General features: G+C 37.8%; 1 protein-coding gene across 3 annotated transcripts in view; it reads left to right on the forward strand.

The window, feature by feature from the left end:
- phkb (phosphorylase kinase, beta) overlaps positions 1 to 25,866 on the forward strand; it is a 117,948-nt gene that overhangs the window by 41,276 nt on the left and 50,806 nt on the right. For all 3 annotated transcript variants that reach the window (XM_088333953.1, XM_088333952.1, XM_088333951.1), the window contains 8 exons: positions 354 to 449; positions 4,115 to 4,312; positions 7,376 to 7,433; positions 7,759 to 7,836; positions 8,176 to 8,334; positions 9,427 to 9,521; positions 19,537 to 19,592; positions 19,720 to 19,813. In XM_088333953.1, the coding sequence (XP_088190079.1) occupies positions 354 to 449; positions 4,115 to 4,312; positions 7,376 to 7,433; positions 7,759 to 7,836; positions 8,176 to 8,334; positions 9,427 to 9,521; positions 19,537 to 19,592; positions 19,720 to 19,813 (834 nt within the window). The remainder of the gene's footprint in view (positions 1 to 353; positions 450 to 4,114; positions 4,313 to 7,375; positions 7,434 to 7,758; positions 7,837 to 8,175; positions 8,335 to 9,426; positions 9,522 to 19,536; positions 19,593 to 19,719; positions 19,814 to 25,866) is intronic.

Genomic DNA, 25,866 nt, shown 5'->3' on the forward strand with positions numbered 1-25,866 from the left:
CATGATTTCCCCCTTTTTCACAGCAACGACCTACAATCCTGTGCACTTTGCATACTTAGCCGATTTGACTAAAAGCCCTCTCCATCCAACACTTTTTGTCCAGAGGTCGGATGAAAATCGAGCGCGTAGGCAATAATCATCCATTATGCATTTGTGCTTGCATTAGGAAGTGCTCAGCAGGTGGAGGAAGCAAATATGTGCACGTTTCCCCCCACACAGAATCATTCGTGGAAAAGAAACTACAGTGATGCGTTCAAGTGCATAGGATGTTTTTGGAATGTGGGCATGACTCCCACACTGCACTTGATGTGTGCTGCTTTTTAAACAGGCGTGCATGTCTGTGTGGCGTTTAGGGTTGCTCCTGGTCGGTGATCTTCGTGGACCTGGACGCCCACAACCGCAACAGACAAACGTTGTGTTCGCTGCTTCCTCGAGAATCACGTTCTCACGTGAGTGCGCCCATGCTACTCTACAAAAGGCTTGTATAAGTAACCTGTATTAGTTTGTACTAAAAAATAAACATGTCATGAAATAATATGCTCTATAAAGATAAATAAAGTTAAGTTTAACTTACTTTTGGAAGATGGGCTTCAAGAGGTCCTCCTCCATGTTAGAGAGTGGACGAAAAAAAAAGCGATCCGACCATTTTCTCAACCGCAACAAGCTTTCTTATTCCACTTTCATTTCGAAAGAAACGGCTCCCCTCTTTTTTACACTTTATACCAACCATATTGAATGAATGCACGAAATATTAAACAATAGTCATTTCAAGTCAAGTCATTTTTATTTGTATTGCCCTTAATCACAAAGAGTCTCAAAGGGCTTGACAGGTTATTACACATGAGCAGTTTAGGTTATTCATATGCTATAGAGTAGAAGTGAGATCGGATCTCAGGGGGAAGAGCATTCCACAACACCGGTGCCCGGATGGAGAACGCTCTTGAACCAGCAGAACACTTCTTGGCTCTTGGGATCACCAGAAGACCGGCGCTCTCAGAACGAAGGCTTCGGGCCGGAATATAGGGGGATATCAGATTTGAAAGATATGAGGGGGAAAGTCCATGTATGATTTTGTCTAATAATAAGAGAACCTTGAAATCACATCTTAGGCTAACAGGGAGCCAATTCAGGTTAGCCAAAATTGGGGTGATGTGATCGGACTTTTTTGTCCTAGTTAAATAAAAACGTCAAAGTTCTTAGCAGGCTGGAGATTCAGTATAGAATGTTTACACACAAACGAGGAAGAGGAAGCGGATTTTTTTTCTTCTGGGTGGATGATGGGTGACCTCTTACAGCGCCACACGCCGGTAGTGGCAGAGAGAAGCATTACATTACTCGAAGAAAGGTGCACGCAATACAAAATCTAACTTATAGCAATGTCTGGATATTTTTCGACATCCTGAAAAAAAATGTTAGTATTTACCGTTTTTCGGAAGTCGAATAGTCGTAAGTAAGGGAGCTTCTGCAAGTTTCAAATACTTTCTTACAAACATGAAATCTGAGACAGCAAACTGAAATTTACTGCGCTTCATTTTATTTCTGTTGTTTGTGTTTTTACAATGAATTTGCCATATGTTCCAATATTTCTTTATTAGAAACATAAAACAGTACAGCAGCCCAACATGTATTGTGGTTCAGTTATTGTTTTAGTGTTTGTGTTTTGTTATGGGTTCAAAACATTTTCTAATATTTCCTTATAATAAATTTGATATTTGATGGAGAACTTTAAGTTTTATTTGGTTCAGTTAATTTCTATTGTGCTGATGTTTTTTAATGGGTTTGACATATTTTCTTGTAAACTTGAATATGTTATGACCAACCAAAGTCTATCGTGGTTGAGTTCATTACTATTGTACTCAAGTGTGTTTTTTCTTTCTTCCTAAAATTACTATACAGTATATTACCACATCAGTCCCACCAGTAACCTCTGAATGTGTATTAATTATAAATTACATGGAAACTACAAAGATTTTCGTGCGCGAGAGTGAAGGAGCACTGATAAAAGAACTTGCAAGGCTGTGGATTTAACAAGTAAGCGGCCCTTGCAGAGATAGGGGGTGGTCTCCAGGGGGCTATTAATTAGCAGATGTTCCACCGATCTGATGAACTTTTTTTCTCCGAGACGGATCCTGGTGCGGTTCAGCCCTGAATGGACTCTAAAACGCTCAAGTGCTTCCTTTCGGAGACATTCTCGCTTCCCTTTTGCAAGCAGCTGTGATCTTAATCCTCTCTTCTTCCTCATCGTCCTTCTGGAGAATGGAGCGCCGTGGCGACGGCCAGAAGAGGTTAATTGCGTAGATCAGACAAGCGCCGAGGCGGCAACCTATATCTAGGACGGAAAACGAAGGTCGAAAAACACGAGCGGCAAAAAAAGTAAAATATCAATGTGACATCGGGAAGTCTTGGCCTGTGACGGAGGATTGGAATTCAATATTCCATTTTGGCGACATGAGCATCGGGGCACCCGCTCCGGGCGCATCGCGGCACGACCTAACTAGGAGAGCTGTTGACGCTTATCTTTTTCTTTTTCTTACTCTCTTGGTTTTATATATATATATATATATATATATATATATATATATATATAAATAATAATACAGTGAAGAAAATAGGTATTTGAACACCCTGCTATTATGCTATTTCTCCCACTTAGAAATCATGGAGTCCTGAAATTTTCATCGTAGGTGCATGTCCACTAGGAGTGAGACAAACTAAAAAGAAAAATGCAGTAATCACAAGGCATGATTTTTTAACAATTTATTTGTGTGATATATCTGCAAATAAGTATTTGAACACCTGTGTATCATTTGGAATTCTGACCCTGTTAGTCCGCCCATTAGAAGTCAACCTTCACTCCATGTATCATCCTGAATCAGATGCACCTGTTTGAGGTATTTTGGTGCATAAAGACACCTTTCCACCCCATAAAATCAGTAAGACTTTAACTTATAACATGCCGTTGACCAAAGAGGTGCCCAAAGACACCAGAGACAAAATTGTACGCCTCCAAGCAGCTCGGAGAAAAAAGGTCCACCGTTGGAGCAATCATTAGAAAATGGAAGAAGCTAAACATGACGGTCAATCTTAATCGGAGTAGAGCCCCATGCAAGATATCATCTTGTGGGGTCTCAATGATTCTCACAAAAGGTGAGGAATCAGCTCGGAACTACACGGCAGGAGTTCGTCAAGTTTGCATATGACCATTTGGATGATACTGAGAAGTCATTGGAGAAGGTTTTGTGGTCAGATGAGACCAAAATGGAACTTTTTGGTCTTAATACCACTAATTATATTTGGAGAAAGAAGAATGAAGAGTACAATCCGCAGAACACCATCTCTACTCTGAAGTATGGGGGCGTAGCATCTTCTTTTGGGGTGTTTTTCTGCCCATGGGACAGGACGAGTGCACTGCACTAAAGAGAGGATGACTGGGGCCGTGTATTGTGAGATTTTGAGGAACAACCTCCGGCTCTCAGTCGGAACATTGAAGATGGGTCGTGGCTGGGTCTTCCAACACAACAACGCCCCGAATCACACAACCAGCAAAACCAAGGAGTGGCTCCGTAAGAAGCATATTAGGGTTTTAGCATGGTCGAGCCAGTCCCCAGACCTGAACCCAAATCGAAAATCTTTGGAGGGAGCTCAAACTCCGTGTTTCTCGGCGACAGCCTAGAAACCTGACTGATCTTCAGAAGATCTATGTGGAGGAGTGTGTCCCCAACTGATGACCCAGTCAGGCCCGAGCATTCCAAAGGCTATATATACCTGTATATATATATATATATATATATAATTTATATATATATATAAAATCTTTCAGGATATTCGTGGTCTAAGTTTTCTAGAGCATCAGGAAAAATGAAATAATTACTTTTTACAATCTTCATTATTACATGATAAAACCCTATTAATAATTGGTCGTTGTACCTCCAGTTCGAATGTATTATTTCATTCATTCAAAATAATTGTGTTTATTGTTTTCATCTAAGGCTATTGATTATTGCTTTTTTTGACTGTTTTTAACTATAACCACATCCGTCACAATCAGTGAGAAAAAGAAAAACAATACAAAAAAACCTTATAAATTTAAACACACCATTTTATTTGTTTGCAGAACACTGACGCAGCCCTACTGCCAACCATCAGCTACCCTGCTTTCGCCGTGGACGACGACGCACTCTACACTCAGACTTTGGACAAAATCGTCCGCAAGCTCCGTGGCAAGTACGGCTTCAAGCGCTTCCTTCGCGACGGATACCGTACCTCCAACGAAGACCAGGACCGCCGTTACTACAAACCGGCTGAAATGAAGGTATAGTGATCCCTCATAATATCGTGGTTTTACTTGAATGTCCTCAACACATCGTGAAATTTTACATGCATCGCAAATAGTACGCATAAGAGGACCAGTACACTCAAACCAGTCAGAGAACTGCATTCCGTTTCGTGGGCGCTGATTGGAGCAATCCGCATGAATTGTCACTGGTGACTAAAAAAGCCTCTTATACATTTTCAAACAATCCGATCAAGGGGGCAAGCACATTCTTACCCAAATAGGCATAATTTCCGAATTTAACTTTTGACATTAACTGAAGAAAGATTCCATCCATGTCACTCAACAAAATCAACAAAGTACTGCGTTTGTGTCTTCCTTGCTCCAAAAGTGAGTTCTATAGCTGCATCCTATTTCTTTACTAGATGTTATGTACATTGCTTTCCAGAATCATAGACCTACACTACACATGGATGGATACAATTGTTGCATCCATTATATATGGACTGTAGCATTTTCGCCTTAGGTGCAGAAAATAAAACGGAAATGCACTGGTGAAATCAGCCAATACACATGAGTTTTTTTAAGCAAGTGAGGTGGAAATTGCAGGTATTATTAGTCTCTGTACTACATAGCAGTGCTTTGGAGCATAGAAATAACCCAGATGAGAAAACTGCAAGTGCACATTAATGTGCAGAAGTAAACAGATTCCTCCTGCTACACTATTATTCGTATACAGGATGTCCAAATGACTTTAAATAGCCAATTGACATGTTTTGGGACACTCTGTATATACAGTCGACCTAAAATAATCCAGCCTGAACCCGGTCAATGTGTATTAAATCCCGACTCAGCCCAAGCCCGACTGATTGCCTGGATGTGAGGGGCCGAGCCCAAAGCAAACCTGAATTTTCATATTTTATTTGTGAGAACTCGGGAGGAGTAAGGTTTATTTTCGCCGACTCCGCCACCCCCCTGAGTACCCACTTCTTTGTGTCCGACAATGCTGCTGTGTGCACGCGCTGACGAGCGTGAATGCTACTCTGCGTGGATTCTCCACAAAGAAAAGGAAACATAGAACCGATGACGGGTGGATAATTAAAAAAAAAATTGCAGTCCAAGATAATCCTGGCCCGGCCTGATCCCATGCTAATGATTGACATTTATGGCCAGACCCAACCCAAATTTCGGGCTGGGCTTGGGTCTAAGATCCTACCTCTAATTTTGTGGAAATTCACTTAATCCGGATTGATACAGAACATATCAATGTGAAAAACAAGGGATTACTGTCATTTTTTTTTTCTTTTGTTTTTAACTATTCAAGACAGAATAAGAACTGCTCAAAATCCCGATGCTCTTTTTTTCTCCTAATTTTGTCTCCATTACTACTGCAATTTATTCATTATTGGAGCTTTTTTGCCAAGATCATTTCCAACAGTGTAAAAGACAAGGTAATGCCCATGTCGTTGCGCCTCACAAATTAAGTTGTCAGCGTCGATGAGGGGGCAGCGGCAGAAGCGTTAAAGCAAAAAAAAAAACAATTGCGGACATTTGTCTCGGGCTTGCCTTTTCTACGTTCCTGTTCATCTTTCCCCGATCGTCTTCTATCTGTGAGGGCCGCTTATCGCAACACAGACACATTTAAAAAGACACGCGTGGATGCGTTTTCACGCTAGTAAATCAGATTGGACGGAGACGGTCAGTGATTCAAGCCCATGAAGGCAGCACACTACGTTATTGCCTTATGACAAGGGTGGGCAAACCACAGCCCACGTAAGGATTTTCTCATCCGACCCTCCGAAGGAAATTGGTCGAAATATAATGACAATATTTATAGCACTAAATAAAGTACAATTAATAACTATTAATAACCTTTTGTGTCCCTACAAAAGAAATACTACTACAGAAATACAACAAAATTATTGCAAAACTACATATCAAACTGTGCTTAAAATCCAGGACCTACTGTATTATTTAGTAGCACATAAAAATGCCAAATAAATTATAAACTACACATTTTTTCCCGCATCATGAGTATATACATGGATAAAAACTATTTTGCCAATTAATATATTTTATTTCATGGGCTGATAATGTTTGCTCATTTTAGGTATTATTTCTGTTATTGTAATAAATCGTTTTGAAAATGTATATGTTCAGATTTTTTTTTTTCCATTTAAAATTTTCCTTTTCTTATTTTGAAATTTATGCTTTCAAATAATTTTTGTAAAACCAATAAACTAATCATAATTATTGCTTTTCTTGTATAGTAATATGTTTTTAGAAGTGTTTATAAAATAATGATTAGGCAAAATTGGTGGATAATTCTGCTAATTTTACTTTTTGTCCACACGCAAATGAAAAAATAATTAATAGCTATACTGCTTTCCCCGCATGACGAGTTTATAATTAACAATCCCTTTTCTAATCAAAATCATTTAATTCCAGGGTCTCATAATTAATCTTATTGTTGGTATTTTTTTATTTTTATTTTCTATACTAGTTTTTAAAAAATGTATGGTCAGAAAATTGAGAAGGAAATTAAATGTTTTTGAGCTGAAGTGTTTGAGGAGTATGTTGGGAGTGACAAGATTGGATAGATTGAGAAATGAAATTGTGAGAGACAGAACTGCAGTAGTAGTGGAATTGAGCAAGTGTGTGGATAAGAGAATACTCAGTTGGTTTGGACACATGGAGAGGATGGATGAGGAGCGACAGTAAATGGAAGGAGACAAAGAGGAAGGCTGCGATTGACGTGGATGGATGGTGTTATGAGTCCACTGCAGGAAGGAGGTCTAAATATAATGGAAGCTAGAGCTACCCACCTCTGATTTTAAGTTATTATTTTATATTTTTCTTTATTTTATCAATTGGACCGTGTACAAAGTCAAGATTAGCTGACATTTTCCTTCAAGTATCATACAACCCCCATGCTCTAAACCACTACAAATATCATAACTGCAAGTGTTGTATTTTGATCCTTTGAGGCTAGACATTTCCCTCGTCCTCCAAAGTTCAGTAGACCTTCTCACCTGGCATAATTGGAGAAGCACTCAAAGCTCATCCCCTTCCTTTCCTTTTCTCCTCTCTTTCTCCCGACAGCTCTTTGATGGGATCGAGTGCGAGTTCCCAATATTCTTCATCTTCATGATGATTGACGGTAAGCCCTTTTCGCACCCGCACCCCGTCGGCTCGCTGCCAGTTCGAGCTTGAGCCGGACAATGTTCTTCTGTACGCCTGAATTTAGAGGATTTAACAAGGTGTGAAATTTAGTGAATAGCCTCGGAATATATGATAAACCTTTTCCGGAGAAATGTCATTTAAAGGATCTGAAGCCTTTTGGCTTTCTTGACGCCACTGGCATTTAGTTTTATTAGAGCTGATGCGTCATGTGATATTTAAAGGCTGACATTTTATCTTATTGCTAGGAAAAGCATACCAAGCTACATTGAAATCCAAATAACGTGTGCGTGTGTTTGTGACAGGCGTGTTTAGGGGAAATCGGGCTCAGGTGAAGGAGTACCAGGACCTTCTTGAGCCGATCATCTTTCAATCATATGAAGGTAAGTACTCATGCAATCATCATCGTGTGGTCAGGCAAAATCCTTTTGGTAAACTCTTTGATTATTGGTTTCCTTGCTCAAGGCCAGGAAAGTCAGCAACAAGTGGCTCTGGAGTCCCATGAGGCTCTTTGGTGCTCCCCATTGGTGTTTTTTTAAAACTGTTTGATAGTGGAAAATGATATGGTTTCTGTAGGACACACAATCCAAAGCTTGGTATGTGTTGCCTTCCTTCCAAGGCAATATGTAACCCTTTTGATTGTTTGCAGCTCCAAACATATAGACCTTTTTTTAATTAAATATGCCCCCTCAACATTTTTGGTCTCAAACCCCCTGCTCTAGGCCATGCTGTGGTCCCCAAGTACTACTACGTACCGGCGGACTTTGTGGAGGCTGAGCAAAGCAAACACGGCAGCCAGAAGCGCTTCCCGAGCAACTCTGGACGTGATGGAAAACTTTTTCTGTGGGGGCAAGCGCTCTACAACATCGCCAATTTGCTAGGTGAGATACAAGAAATGGATGGTATAGATTTAAAGGGGAATGGTGTAATATTTTTTGCCTCCTAGTGGTACCAAAAAACTTTCCATCTGTAAAAAAAAGAAAACATCAATTTGAATGAATTGAAAATACATGAACATTGATAGCGATGTTAATTTTTATTTAAAAAAAAAATTATAGGTCGTGAAATCTGTATTTTATTTTTACACTATGGAATCCCCACTTAGGTCACCGCCATGTTTTTCCGGCATCCTGCCACCACGCAGAGCTTTGTGGCACTGCACGTCGCTCGCACCAGACAACACAGTGCCATGTTCAAATATTACACATTGCGACTTTAATGCTAAATCACAGTCCTTCATTCTTCACATCCTCACTTCATTGTGTCAATCTTCGACGTCCTTGAGGAGAGTAACAATTCATCTTGGAATAAGGGACCTAATACCTCCTTACCACATCATCTTTTTGAACCGAGTTTGTTGGAACGTGACATATGCGACACGTGTTCATTTCTCTTCTTGCTTTTTCTTTTAATTTCACTCAATAAGCAACGTTAGCATCAGAACTGGCTACAGCGATAAACTTTAGTGTTTTAACTTGAAGCAGAAATAGTATGCTGCCAGACAAGTGTTGCCCTTCACTCTTGTTTAATCTTCCTCATCTTTGCTGCAATCACATCTCCTGCAATTCTGTGCTTTCCCTTGTCCCACAGCACCCTCAATAGGAGTTTATATTTTCTATAACACAACACCACATTAACAAACCTAATTAGTTTTTTCCCTTTTACAATTGCTTCCAGCTAGTCATTAATGCTAAGCAAGCGTGATTGTGATCAAGCCAGGGTGCTCGCGAACTGACTTGGTGATTAGGAGCTTTTGTCCTTCACTCTTGCATCTTAATATACGCTTTTGCAGAGGACTTTGACCTTCTTACCCTCATTGTCAACCCCCTTTGCCAGAGTAAGAATAAGGCAAAGTTATGGGATTGAGTCTAGGTTTAGGATATAACTGCTGATAAAACTAATGCAATGGTGCATTTTAATTTTGAAATATAAATTGTAAATTCTGTTCTTGTGTCCATTTCCATCCCTCCCAGTCGATGAACTGATCAGCCCCAAGGACATTGACCCCATCCATCGCTATGTCCCCCGCCAGGATCAGCGCAACGTCAGTATGCGCTACTCCAACCAGGTCAGCCTCAGTTGTCATTTTGTTGTTTCCAAAGTTTGATTAGTACTTTGCAGTCAACATGAGAACCAGAATATTTACATGCAATGCAAAATGTGATTTTTATCAATTATTTTTTCCAAATTTACTATATTTTATACTAAGGTAAATATTAAGACATTTTAAGTATTTCTTTTTCTTATTTCAATAAAAAATATTTGACACTTGTTTCCATATGTTTTGCCCTAGCAAGTGAAAAGTGAAAGTTGAGAAATGCACAAAAATAATGTTCTGAATGTAATATACTTCAAATTGCTTTTATAGAACATTTGTATTGAAAATTAAAAAACAAAACAAAAATAAAATAAAAACTTAGCCTGGACATGGGATTTTGAGCTAAATCTGATCTGGTCTGTTTTCGGCCCGATTTGGTTCAAAACTGGGCGCCTAAAGTTGTTCCATTTAATCTGGCCAAAAATTGTCTTTTGAAGTTTTCTTAAACATATATTTAACCGGTTTTTGGTCCAAAACTAGAATCTAAAATTGTAATTATAAAGGTCTGTATTAGGCCCATCCCAATTTGGAACACATTTAGTCCCAAAATAGTCAATTTTGTTGGAGGCAGTCCAAATTTAGTCCCTGGAAATTTGTTTTGTTGTTTTTTCAACCTATATTCAATCAGCTTTTGTTCAAAACTAGACATCTTAAATGTGTCTGTATTAAACATGGAACACATTTCGTTGGGAAATAGTCGGTTTTGTCTTAAATGCGGTTCAGATTTGGTCCCCCAAAAGTCATATTTTGGTGTTCTTTTTTCGTATAATGAACAATATTTTGCTGTGCGGGTAAAGCCTGAAGGCGAAAGGACATTCCAATGTTTCGATGCGTGTTCTTTTCCCGGACCAGACCGAGTGTTCTGACTCAAAAAATAAAGTGCTGGGGGAGAAGCAATGCAGTTGGGGACACTTATTACAAAGTTTCAAGACAAAACAGAGTGCATTCTATTCCAGTTGATGGGAAACGCATCTCCGACCGAGAGGCGTCGACAAATGTTTCGGCCCCTCTCTCATAAGAGAAAGGCGTGGATTATGCAAAACAAAAAACATTACAAGATAAAGGAAAGGATCTCAATGATCAAGAGACTTTTGTTAACACTGCACACAGCTGGATTGTAAAGGTTGAGCATTGCTGGGAAAGTACTAATACGAAAAATACAGCAAGTAAATACTTAGCTCAAATATATGGATGAACATAAGTGCATTCATGACTAAAATGAATAATGTGATTATCAAAGTAAAGCTGTGACGATCAAATAATAAACCTAATATAGCTGGAAAACTCATGTTATAGTGACATATTCAGTGACCTATTTTAACAGTTTAACATTCCTTATAAAATCAAACAGGGTTTTGTAGATTTCATACAAACAACATTCAATGAATGTTTTCAAGGACCACAACAGCTTAATAACCACCCAGTAGGTGTCTCTGTGTCTTGTTATATAACACGCCAAATGCATCACCAATCGAGATGACTGCTCGTGCGCATAGCTCAATGCGAGGTGTTCCAGTCCGTTTCGCCTGAGGGGCTCCGATGCATCGCATGGAGCGACGCGTAAAAATGCCGCCGCTACCGTACGAAGCGAATGCACGTGACAGAATCGTGGTCGTCTTCATTTGTCCTACGCCGCCGCCGCCACGTGCTGTAAATAACACGTTGAGAGCAATGCCACGTCGCATCGCATAAATGGCTTATAAAACGTCGCAGAAGCCATTGAAAGTAATCGCCTTGTAAAACTGGCAATGGCTCCTCCTCGCCGGCGATGATTACAGATTCAAATGGATGGCCAATTTTATTTGGAGGCGCCAGACAACATGTGACACCCGGTCTGTTCTGCGATTGTGGCCTCCCCGGTGAAATCTCTAGATGATACGTATTTTAATTTATCCACCTGGAAGAAGTACTTTTTCATATTTTGTCAGAGAGCTATGCTAAATTGTGTAATTGAAAAATTAAGCTAATCATGTCCAGAATAATCTCAAGGTATCCAAAACTCAGCATAGAAAAAAAACTTAGCTCATAATCAGAAAATACAGCATATTAAAGGAATCCCGTTTATAATTTAAAAACACAAAATGGGAAAAATATTTACTATAATCAAGGACTATGGATGGATGGACGGATGGATACAGGAGTAGGTCGGTAGAAACATACAGTGCTGTGAAATAGTATTTGCTCCTCCTGCCTGAATTCTGTATATGTGAATATATATATATATGTATATATATATATATATATATATATATATATATATATATATATATATATATATAGACAGCTCCATCCACATCCCCCACAGACAATTTTTTGCACTTTACTGTTTCGTTAAATCATGCGTTATGATTTCTGGATTTATTTTTTTAGTTTATCTCTCTCACAGTGGACATGCACCTACGATGTAAATTTCTGTCACCTTGATGATTTCTAAGTTTGAGAAAAAGCAAAATAGCAGGGTGTTCAAATGCTTATTTTCTTCACTGTGTATGTATATATGTATATATATATCTCATCTCATCTCATCTCATTAGCCATACCGCTTATCCTCATTGGGGTCGCGGGGGGGCTGGAGCCCATCCCAGCCATCTCCGGGCAGGGGGCAGGGGAACTGGGTGCCAGCCAATCGCAGGGCACACAGGGACAGACAACTCATTCGCTCATTCACACCTAGGGACAATTTGGACCGGCCAATTCACCTGAAATGCATGTTTTTTGGAACGTGGGAGGAAACCGGAGTGCCCGGAGGAAACCCACGCAGGCACGGGGAGAACATACAAACTCCGCACAGGAAGTCTGGAGCTGGATTTGAACCCACGACAGGTTCCCATGACATGAACTGTGCCGCACAAGCGCTAACCACTGCGCTGCCGTGCTGCCCTTATATATATATATATATATTATATTATTATATCCTCTGTAAATTTGAAATCCTTTTGGAAACATTGTACACTGAGGCTGAAATTTTTTTTTTACTGACATTATACGTTAATGAATGTTGAATCTTGAAAAGTCAGGTTGCAAGCCAAGTTTAAATCTAATCAGCCCATTAAATATATTTTTTTTCTTTACTGCAGGATGTTCAACGAATGTGGCTTAGAATGGGAGGATATTTTCTATGAATTCATAGTGTACTTTTTCTGTTGTTTCTTCACCCTTAAAGCTTCTCAAGGGCAGGATAATATTCCTCCTCTGTCTGTACAAGCACACAATCTCATGCTGTGATCCCTCAAACACACCTTCCCCCCACGCCCATTTCTTTTATGTTAAACCTGTGACACGTTCAAATGCCCTCATCAAAAATAGGAATCTCTGCGCACCGACACGCGCCCGCCGGGGGCATGAAAGGATGGGGATTATATTTCATTTCACACGGAGATGGGGATGGGAGGAACTGGGGCGCGTTTTCCTGCTTCAACTTTGAGGGAAAGTCTTTTTTTCTTCTTCTTCTTTTGTGATGCCATTCTCACAGTCTGGCAGGCAACGTGACCTTGAAACGATTGTGGCCCAGTGCAAAATTTTGTGTTTCGATTCTTTGGTTGAAGATTTTGACACTAAATTTGGCTGAGTGTTTCAACAAAACTGCATGGATGAGAACAATGCCTGAAAATTGACAATATGTTCAATAAAATTATTGAACAGCAATGTGATGGCTCAGCTCGCAGTTTGCGTTTCAAATCAGGATTAGTGTTTCAAGCATGTTTTCAAATCTCGGGTTAAGGCTTCAAAGAAGTTTAAAATTAGAGCCATAGTTTAAAACAACGTTTATGGCAGCACTGAAGTCAACTGATTTTGTACCCTGTCAGCAGAAATTTTAGAATATTTTAAGTCCTATTTTAAATTTTTAGATGTTTAACTTATTTTAACACTAGATAATGAATCCCTAAAATATACAAAACTTAATTTTTTCTAGTAGATTGTACATTATTTTGTTTATTTATTTTTCCTCTAATCCAGGTAGAAAATATTTCTTAAAATAAACAAAAGTGTAATGTTTACGGCATCATGAAAGTAAAAGGATTTTGTACCCAGTCAGCAGAAATGTTTTTGTTATAATGTTATTTTAAGTCCTATTTTTAATTTTAGACATTTAACTGATTTTTAAGACTAGATTATTCATCCCTGAATAAGCAAAATTGTATTAACTAGTAGATTGTAGATTATTTTGTTTATTTTATGTTTTTTTTTTCCTCTAATCCAGGTCGAAAATATTTATTAAAATGAACCAAGTTGTTTCTCCAATTTGCTAAGTAAGCATTTGTCCTTATATAAAGAATGATTGTTCTTATTATTTTGTTCAACAAGATGAAATATCTTAAAACAAGAAAAAAATAGACTTAAAATGAGCAATATTTTCTGCCAATTGCGTAAGGATTTATTTTTTTATTGTGAAAATCAACAGACTTTGTAATTGTTTTGCCTTTTTAAAAGTTTTACTGACTCTTTTTCTAACCAATTGTTCTCAATTATTGACTTTTTCCACTTTTTTTCCTCACATTTTAATTTTAAATGAAATCATTGTGACATTAATTAACACCAGATTTTTAAAAATAGTTTTATTCATTAGTCAATTTTCAGATTATTTTCCTTACCATTTTTAATTTTGTTTTGCAGTTTATAAATGTAATTTTATTTTTATTATATTTATGTTTTTTGTAATTATCTATTAAATTATAATTATGTATTCATTCTGTATCTAAAACAATAGTCCTTTAATGGTTTATTATATATTTGTAAATCTTTTTTATGAACCTGTCAATATTGAATGTATCATTGCGTTCATGTAAAAAAAACATCTCCAAAATCAATATTGGCATCCTCCTGACACAAAAATTAGATTAGAAGATCAGTCTTTTTTAAATGACAGCAACTATGTGACAATTTAGTGCTTGTGTAATTTTCTTTTTTTTTCTATTGTTGGAGATTTTGACTTAAGAGATAAATTACATTATTTTAGATTATTTAATTGTCTACATTATTAATTTATAACAATATATATTTATATGTATTTAAAAAAAATATTTACATGTATTTAAGTCTTTTATGATAAAAATCTTTGATATTCCTTTTACCGTGTTATGTGTAAAAAAACTAATCCCTCTCTGCTTTCCAATGGTAAACTTTAAATTGGAAATTCAAGAGAATAGTGGCACAACTGCAATTGACTTCTGGCTTACTTGTCGGGGCTCAGGTGCCTCCAAGTTCAAGCTAAATGCCCCTTTTCCTTTAAAACTGGTAACTGTGTCTATAATCTGGTTGTCAGTAAAATGGAAAAGCAAATAAAGCACTAGACGCAGAAACCCTACCACACCTTTTTTTCCTCTAGGGATAAGCAAAAGGGAGATGTAAGGAAATGAAAAACGACAGAGGGATTAACCTTAAAAAGAAAAATGGGAGTGGAGAGGAACATAAGAAAAAAGCTTGAAGGTGTTGGAAGCACCACAATTAGGACCAAATCTAAGTGTAGGGGACGACAAGGATGTATAAAAGGCAACTGTAAAGAATTGCTTTGCTTTAGTGAGCTTTTTAAAAAGAGGAAATCAGGAAAAGTTGAAGTTTCAGAGTTGCCGTATTCACAGCGATCCACCGTTTATTACTGTTATTGGGAACCAAAACCCCCAACGATATATCACACAAAGTAGTCATCCACCCATTTTTAACATACAAATATTTTTTGAATATATATAATATAAATAAGTGCATATAAAACTGTTAATGTTGCGCTCTGCCAGCCCCCGCTATAAGCAATAGTCAACCGTGGATAATGGCTCTTGGCCACAGCTGTGCATTTTGTTTTAGGCGGGCAAGAATGGCACGCCTCCCGACAAAGTGCGCTCTGCTGGTCTCCGCTCGCACCAAAATGTAATTGAGGGGTAATAGTGCAGTTCATTCTAGGTGAATGTAAAGTAATTGCAAAAAAAGTCATACAAGGCACTGCCGGCCCCAGCTCACCGCAATACGTGACCAGGGATGGTGGATTGCGGCCGCACAAGTGCAATTCACCTTTGGTGATAAAACCGGAAAACCAAGCTGCCATGTACGGCACAAATTTCCTCTCTTTGCCCCTGCTCTCAGCAATAACTGCCAGAGGATAATAGACCGTGGCAACATGGGTGCTATTAATAGTTGCGATAGAAAAAAGCAGCTACGCTTGATGAATAATAATAATGCAGTTCATTTTGGATGGGCCACTTCAGCTGCCTGAACAGAAGACAAAAATGAACACTGCCGGCACTGCTCTCGCCAATATTTGACCACAGATAATGGTTCGAGGCCACAGCCATGCATTTTATATTCCAAAAGTGAGCAGCAGTAGGCGACTGGGAATGATGGCTTGTGGCTACACGAGTGAAATTCATTTTAGGCAGAAAGAATAGGGGAAAAAAGGAGCCGCCGCTTACAACACAAATTTGCTCTCTCGGCCCCTGCTCTCAGCAATAGTCAACCGGAAATATTGGATCGCGGCGAAACGATTGATGGAACGGTGTTGCAACAGTGCAATACATTTTAGGTGGAAAAATAAGCCTCCATGCACTACTAAAATTTGCTCTCTCGGCCGCTGCAATAGTTGACGGTTCTCAGCCACAACTGTGCTTTTCATTTTAGACGGGCCAGTCTGGCACAAAAGTACAAAAGTACTCTTCCTGTCGTTGTCTGCAGCAATATGCAAAAGGGATAATGGACCGGGACCAAAACCGTGCATATCTTTCTAGGGAGGACAAAGTGCGGCTGTACAAGTACAGTTCATTTTAAGTAGGAAAAGGAGCAAAAAAGAACTGCCTGGCCCGTATAAAATCCTCTCTACCGGGTTGTTGGATCCTGGCTGCACGGGTGCAGTTCATTTTATGTATAAAGAATGGGAAAAATAGAGCCAACACCTACAACATGAATTTGCTCTCGACCAGTATATTGGATCTCGGCCACATACTGCAGTTCATTTTAGGGTGTCACAATGGCATGCTTCAGTTGCCCACACCGAAGAATATTTGGTCTGTGTTTGTGTATCCAGAAGATAGATAGATAGATAGATACTTTATTCATCCCTGAATGGAAATTCACATTTCCAGCAGCATCCCTGAGCTGAGAACAATAGAATAATAAAGCAAAAAGAATACAATATACAAATACCCAGTGTGACGTGCAAATGCCCACTGTAGTGTGTTATATAGAATAACTAAATAGTGCTGCACAGAATACATATTGAGGCTTGATCTTTGTTTATTTATTTTTTTGTATTGTTTTAGGTTTCGAATTAATATTTTTTAACCTGTGTTGCACTGAGGTCTTGAAGTACGAAACTTCACTTTTTAGCTGTGTTGGTGGTGCCACACTGAGTGCCGCGATTCATTTTTCATGGCTGCTGGCTCGACTTTCTTCTGCAGCCTGCCTTGCTTCCACTCTACTTATCCGCCACGTAGAGCCATTGACCGTGTAGAGCTCCTTCAATAGCTTTCCAGAGTGACTTTTATGCAAAGAACGTGCATGAAATACACGGCAAGTGAATAATGCATGTTACATGACAGAATCATTGTTGTTTTCATCAGCACAGGACAGCTTTGCAAAGCTGAACAAAATGTCCTAGGACGGCAACTGCAGTTGCTTTTTGAGGATTTCCATCTGGTTTCAATTCCACCGCCGTGTACGGTGAACTGTACCTGCATCATCTGTTTCTGTGTGTCGAGTTGGCATGAATTAAGATTTCAGCTCACGTCATCCTGCTGTGTCAGTCTACTTCCGTCATATCAATGTTCTTTTTGAGCAATTTTGTTTTCCCACATGGAGAGCAAAGAAAGTGTTGTAGAGTGTTGGACAAGGAAAAATGATAATATTAAAAGTTATGATTTATAGATGCATGGGTTCAACCACCCCTCACTCCAATACCCCATCATCATAAACTCAGTTGAAACAGTGGACGCCTTTAAATACTTTGGAGTAACACTAGACGACAAACTCACCTTTGACCAGCACACCAAGGACATTCATAAGAGTCATCAAAGACTGGCATCCATCCATCCATCCATTTCCTGGATTGCTTATCCTCAGTAGGGTCACGGGGCTTTACTGAAGCATTGTTCAACCAACCCTCCTGCTCTGCCCCATGATTTCTCAAGATGCTTTTGTTATTAACCTACACCCAAAAAAAAATAATTCGAGACTAAAGTCGAGAATTTTAATTTATTTTAAATAGTGGAATTCATACCTTAAGGTCACGCCTTGTTTGTCTTGCAAGTTGTTGCTACACTGTTCTCTGTGGCACTGGTTTTTGTTCACATTAGACAAAACATTGCCATCTAGTGGTCAAATATTACCCACTGGGGCTTTAAAGAACTGGTCCATTATCCGTCTGGCAAACACAGGATATGACTCACCAAAATACACCAATAGTTCATCCCACTACCATCAGGGCGTATACTACAGACCAATGAAAAGCCTGATCCCCTCTACTATTAGCTTTCTAAATGACAAGCCCCGCCGACCCATTCAATCAGTCTGCCCTCAATTTCCCACTGTCACGCACGTTTGTCATTCTGCTGTTTTTTTGTTGTTGTTGTTCTTATGCGTGTAATTTAATGTAATGTTGTTTTCCCATGGTACGGTCTGTGAAAGTGAATTTCCCTAAGGGAAAACAATACATTCAATTTAAACAAAAATTTAAAAACTAAGAATCACTAACACCCTTCCCCAAAAATGTATGCTAGCAGATGGTTATTGTGACTGTCATTTAAAAAACACTTATCTCCAAAGTTCGTTTTTGTTAAGAGGATTAAAATAACACTACAGTAATACTTCGGTGTGCCACCATAATCCAACCAGGATCTATTTATGAACACCAAACATGTTTTCCAGTATGACATAATGGTAGTATGTATTTTTACATGTTGCTATGCATTCCAAAACAAAAATACATATGCATGGGTTCAACCACCCCTCACTCCAATACCCCAGGTTATATATTTTTTATTCCTTCTAAATTTATTTTGGAGATGTTTTCGGGTGTTATTTACATCAAAGCATGGATACTCATACGTTTGTTACCATTGGATGAGTGCAAATGAGATTTCATGAAATGCCAGTTCCTTTTTTGGACTCTTGTTTTTTGTTTTGACTATTACATTATTGTCTCTATTGGCCAATCAAATGGCTGTGTTTTGATACCCAAACCCTTTCAGGCTGATCTGTTGTTTGAAACCTAGAAGATTTAATAAAAAGAGGGGGCTTGGAGGCAGGTTCTGAGAAGAGGTTGATTTTTTTCTTATCTGAGAGCCATTCTCCCGGACCTCCTTGGAAGTTATAAATTCATTGGTGTCTTCTCACCTTATTTTGAGTGTCTACTAAAGTCTAAACTTAGCGGATACATGCATTATAGACAGATTTAGAAAACAATTAAGAAAAAAATGTATGCTTTCACACAACAGTTATGATATTGAAGGCATTTGATACCGTTAACGACTAAAACGTCAAAAATGTGATCTTAATTTGGTGCTATTGAACACTTTAGATGTCAAGCCTTCATTTTCAAATAGGTTAAATAAAGACTCTGAAAATGCACCCTATCGATGCATTGTTTGCCCTCATTAATGTAAGCTAGAAATGTGAGGAACATATTGGATATCACCATGGAAGCTTTTATTCAAAATGGAGATTTGACGTCTAAAACAGTCAATGGCACTTAATTCCTAACTGCTTTTTGACGTCTCCAGTCATCGTTGGTAGTGAATTACAGTTAATTAGAAAATCTGTAAAACAGCATTTAAGAAAAATACATCCCGCCAGCTCTTAAGCATGATAATGGTAACGTATTGATGGCCTGGGCTTCCATGTTTTTTTAAGGAACTGGCAAACTTGCTGTGATTGATAGAATCCAATAATCACATAAAATGTGTGGAAATCACTTATCAACTCGTTTAATACTAATCAATAATAGATAAAAACGCTGTAGGTTTTTTTATTTGAACATGAACCTGACTTTTTTCGTCCTTCACAGGGTCCCATCGAGAATGATGTTGTTGTCCATGTGTCACTAATTGCTGAAAGCCAGAGGTATGTCTCTTCATATTTATTTCCCCTATATACTGTTTAAAGTAACAATATTACAGATTTGATCACGAATCAAGGAACACATGACTAAACACAAATGTATGTCAATTTTGTGTTATTTGGTCCTTAGGCTGCAGGTGTTCCTGAACACGTACGGTATCCAGACCCAGACACCGCAACAAGTGGAACCCATCCAGATCTGGCCTCAGAAAGAATTGGTCAAGGTAATACGCACTACTTTAAAAGAATGCTCTAGTTGTTGCTTTAAAAAATGCACAGTGACTCCTTTTGATAAATAAGAAATTAATTTATCAAAAATAAAAACATTATTGATTTGAAGGTGGAGTGTGTCAAGTCAAGTCAAGTCATGTTTATTTGTATAGGCCTTAATCACAAAGAGTCTCAAAGGGCTGTACAGACCACATGATATTGAAAACCATAGACTACTATGACACAATGACCTAAACTCAAACTTACATGAGGGCAAATAATGCACAGATACACAGATATTGTCAACATGAAATATAGGTTATTCATATTCTATATGTGAGGTTTAAGGCGTTTTTAAACAGTTTAAAGTAGACTTTTTCCTCCATTAAGTATGTGTTTACAATGCCTAACTGAGTTCAAAGATTGTTTATTATTTTTCCTCCAACTCACCTATTTGCTTTTAACAACTCTGTTCGGGACGCACAAGACATTGGGTAGAAGGAGAAGGGTGGGGTCTTTGGAGAGTGACTTTATGCTCGTCATCTCAGTTTTTTGTTATTGTAGCATGAAAATAGTAAAAGTAGAAAAAGCCCTGTTTCTGATTCGGTCCAAAACGCCAACCCAAACCTGAAAATAGAGTAGCTTATTTGAATGTTTCTAAAAATGTACATATACGAGCATCATGAATGAGTTGACTGAGGCTGTTATCATGACTTTAAGCCAGGAGATGCTGGCAAAGATTTAGAGAGTTTCAAATTACAGCACCTTTTAATAAGTAAAAAATACATGAACTGGAAATTTACAAGGGAACATAAATTTACATTTACTGACTCTGTTGTCTGTCATCTATCTGGAAATTGTCCCCAATACTAAACATCTCGCAAAAGGCTGGGCACAAAAGTTGAAGGAAAATATTTGTAGATTTGCATTCATTTGACATGACATAATAATAATAATAATAATAATAATTTCCTTGTATTGTCATTCTGTGTAGCAAAGTACACAGAACGAAATGTCGATTGCACCTGACCCGTTGTAGCGAGCCGATGCAGCCGCAGCCAACAGAGGGCGCCGCCGACCACTTTTTAAGTCTTAGGAACATGAGCCTCACCTCGTGGAAGTTGACATGATTGTTTACCACTGTGCTGCTACAGTTACCAGAAAACACCAAAAACTGGTAAAAGGCAAGAAAATAATTTTTAAATTATTGCTGTTTGGACATTTTGTGTAGTTTCGATTATTCCTTGCACTTTGTAGCACTCGTTTTTGGTTGTATTATTTAATACAGCGACATCTAGTGGTCAAATATTACACACTGACAAATATGCTCAGAAATGCTTGCAATCAATCAAATCAATTCGAATGATGTGTCATCTTTAAAATTTACAACTTTTTTCAAAGTAGAGGGTTAGGTTTTTAGATTTGTATTCATTTTGTTTTTCTTTTGAAGTAGTTTTTTACTTATTTCAAATGTTTATTTGGAGTTTTTACCCGCCATGGACAGTGAATGAGTCAAATAAGTTTGTGTACTTGTAAACCAAAAAAGACAAACACGTCTTCAGTCTGTGAGTAGCAAAACATCAGGTAAGTGATTGCCTTCTGTTGTCGAGTAGCGCTCGCGAGTTAGCATCGCTAAGCTACTTCTCCTTTGGCTTTGTGTAATTGGCGGAGTTGTTCAAAAAGATCCCATCGACGCACCACCGGGCTAATCAATGTCGCAATCAGTCAGATTGCGTGTCAGCAGCCTTTCCTCATCTTGATTGTCATATTCATCAAAGACACGCTGTCAGCTCCACGCCATTGATCCCCTTCAACGCTGCAATACTTAGTCGCTATTGATCGGAGTAATGGCCCCGACCGCTTGCCGTCTTACCCCCCTTGAAGAATGCCATACTTTGAGGCTTTACCAGAAACACATGCTAGCCTGACGTTAGTCAAGGGCTGACAACAAAGAGGCACACTCAGGCGACTCATTGTTTATTGAGGCATCCACAGTTTCGGAAAATAGAATACTCACAATGTTTTAACCTTTCTGAACAAACTGATAATATAAACAGAGGGGTGTGGGGGGGTGGGGGATAAGTGAAAAAAGATTTCTTTTACCCTCTTTTTTAGAATAAACTTGCTAACAGCTATCAGAATTCTCGATTTACATCAATGCCATTTTCTTTACTGCCTTTTTTTTTTGTGAAAAATAATTCAGGCTAAAAACAATGAGCATAATTTGTATTTTGTTCTCCGTCACTAAAAATGATTGTGGGTAAGATGCAGTTCCTGAAAAATCCATTGGCAAAAAATTGTGTTAATTTTAAATAATTGCTTTACCTTTTTGTAGTATTCAGACTTGTTAAAGTTGAAAACACACAAAACATAAATGAGAAGTGCTTTTGGTATAAAAATGGCAGATAATTACCGTAAATTCCGGACTATTGAGCGCACCTGATTATAAGCCGCACCCACCACTTTTTAGGTGATTTGCCACTTTTGTTCTTACACAAGCCTCACCCATGTATAAGCCGCGTGCGCCTGCATTATAATTTGTGACACGATTAAAAGATTAACACATTGCAGACTGTATGTTCCACAATTGAAACTTTTTAGTTTGAACAAATTTATTGACACTAATAACAGCAAACAAACAATGTGAGGTTTTAACAACCCTTCTCGACAATCTTAACAGCAATCAAGCATATTCACAATTTCGTTATATAACATCTTTGTTAGTTTCAATAGATCCGTCCAGGCCAAAGTCGATTGTTTTTTGGTTTGAACAAATCCACCGACACCAACAGCAGCCTACAAACACGACAATCTCAACATCAAACAAGCATATTTACAATTTTGTTATATCTGACAATATGACGTGACAACATGACGTTTTAACATTTTTTTCTGACATTTTCAACATCAATTAAACAATTTCAGTTATTATCTTTTAACAGTAAACTACATAGATGGCAGACAATTCAAGAACCACAGTTGACATCATAAATGGACAATGATACCCGTAATTATATAATAATAATAATAATAATAATTTCCTTGTATTGTCATTCTGTGTAACAATGTACACAGAACGAAATGTCGATTGCACCTGACCCGTTGTAGCGAGCCGATGCAGCCGCAGCCAACAGAGGGCGCCGCCGACCACTTTTTAAGTCTTAGGAATGACTCAGCCGGGGCGCGAACCACCGACCTCCCAGTCTCAAAGCGGGCGCCTTACCATCTAGGCTACTGAGCTGGTATAATTAACATATGATGCAGACTTGTAAAGTCCGGGTGCCGTTGAAAGTAATCCAAGGAAAGAAAATGTATATTTACAAAGTTAAGGGTGGGAAAAATATATATCCACTATTGTCCACTGCGACAACAGACAGATCTACCGGAAACTCAGCTTTACCCCAATTTCCATCAGCCCGCGTTTGCTCCGCCCCTTCTTTTTGATTCGTCTGTAGAACACATAAAAGAATAAATCTCTGAAATAAATACATTACAAAAATATACATTTGCAAATACATATTATACATGGTTACACATATTTACGAAGAAAGACGGTACACAATTGGGCACCATGGCAACCGTGACACACAAAGACGCGGCCAATTGGGCGCCATGCTAACCATGACACATAATTAAGATTAGTTATCTTCTCCTTTTTTGTATTCATTCCACTTTTTGAACTCAAATCTGAAAAATGTAACCCATGCAACAAATGAGCTATACTATTTGAGATTAAAAAATGTAAAATATATGCTAATTTAAAATATTTTTGGGCTTACTATGTTTGTACTTTAAAGCTATTTTCAATTCAAATGAGCAAGGTAATCCTTGACATAAATGAGCGACATTATTTAATTTGACACTTGGCAACTAATTTTGCTCATTTAAGAATCAGTTTATTCATTAAATGAAATTATTATTATCATTATAGTGTAAATTTATAGTAGTATTTACAGTACAGTATTCGACTCTCTATTTTTTTCATTATTCCTACCTTGTCGGGATAACAGAGTCTCACCAAATACATTTTTACTCCATTGGCAGAAATTTTAGCTTGTATGAATTATCATTATTTGTACAATCTATAATATTTTTTTTACATTTTTCTGTGGTAAACTTCAATATTATAATCCTCAAAATTACAAAAACTGATTTAAAAGATGGTGAATAGGTATATTATCATCGTTTAATTCATATTTATCAACAAATAATAATTCAAATTAGCATAAAAATCTCCCATGGTAGATAATCTACCTTAAGAATTATTATTCCTCATATTAGTGTCAAAACAATATCAAAATATAGTAAAATAAAAATGCATTTACAGCAAGCAACATTTACTGCATTATTCCTCAATTCAAAATAATACTCAAAAATAGCATAATCGTGTTGTTTTTGTTGTTTTTTTTTTAAATCTAGTTATAAACCAACAGAATGAACTGCCAGTGGTACAAATTTCACCCCAATGTTCCTGCTTACATAATGATTATGTATGGCCAGATCAGCACCAATATGCATTTTATTTCATGAAACCTGCACTGAGGGTGATATGATAAACAATGACTTTTCAGCAATGTGCACTAAAGTGTGAAAGTGGTATTCTTGATGAATATTGAAGTCTAATTATTCTACTTTCATAGAAGTTACTCTCACATTCTGCATGCAATTTAATAGTACAGCTCGTGGATATGTACAGCGCATCCGATTTTCTCAGCCCAACCCGAACGTTTGGACACGGCAATTATCGGCACCACAGAATCGCATTTATCATCATCATCTTCATCTTCCTCAGGATGCGGTGGAGGCCAGAAAAAAATAAATAAATAAGGCTCCTGTTTACGACAGCAGCCTGCAGGTGCTGACTCTCAGCCGTTTTTGTAATTGTTCATAATTGCCTCAACTAAATCCCGATAAGAGCGGAAGGAAACCGCCCCAAAGCTATATACAAAGTTATGCCTAATAGGAGTTATGGTGTTCTTTTGGTGATAAGGTTTTTTGAAAAGTCAAGTATTATTTTGCAAAATAAAGCTGACCATGCTGGGATAATTTGCACCATACTATGTGAGTCATACCAAAGAGATACAAGATTAGTCGTCATGTTCCTCCTTCTTGATAAAATCATATCTTCTCATTTTCTTTTTTATTTTTTTTTATTTTGCAAAGATATGCTGTCATATTATTGTCTTGTTAGATTCAGATTGAGAATATTTTCATCATCAAAGAACAACACCTTCAACTTTGGTGTATCCATTTATTCAAAGTTGAAAGAAAAATATTCAAAATTAATATACAGTGAAAAAAATAAGTACTTAAACACCCTGCTATTTTGCTGTTTCCCTCACTTACAAATCATGGATGGTCTGAAAGTATCACCATAGAAGCAGTTCCACTGTGAGAAAGATAAACTAAAAAGAAAAATCCAGAAATCACAATGCATGTTTTTTAACAATTTATTTGTGTGATACACCTACAAATAAGTATTATCATCCTGAATCAGAAGCACCTGTTTGAGGTCGTTACCTGCATAAAGACACCTGTCCACCCCATACAATCAGTAAGACTTTTAACTTGTAAAATTATGAAGACCAAAGAGCTGTCCAAAAACACCAGAGACAAAATTGTACACCTCCAAAAGCCTGGAAAGGGCTATGAAGCAATTGCCAAGCAGTTTGGTGAAAAAAGGTCCTGTGGGCTGCATCGGGACCTCTAAGGTATACATATATGAGTTCTCGCCTACATTTCGTATGATTCCTCCCACGCGTCAAAGCGGAGTTAAGAGCTCTCGAGCTGCAACTGGGTAAAATCATTGTGACCAACAACTGAAATCTATTTTACAGGGTCAATGTTGTTGTACTATGCGATTACAGAATCTTATAAAATATATATATATATATATATATATATATATATATATATATATATATATATATATATATATATATATGTACATACTAAGCTTGAAGAAAATAAGTATTAGTTTGTATGACTTTGCTATGTAAAGAGTCACCGCCCCCTATGTGACGCGCCCAAGGGAACAGGTGATGGGACCATGATGCCTGGTACTTCA

Source organism: Urocampus carinirostris, chromosome 4 (assembly GCF_059441175.1).
Source record: "Urocampus carinirostris isolate Australia breed hairy pipefish chromosome 4, RoL_Ucar_1.0, whole genome shotgun sequence".
NCBI lineage: Eukaryota > Metazoa > Chordata > Actinopteri > Syngnathiformes > Syngnathidae > Urocampus > Urocampus carinirostris.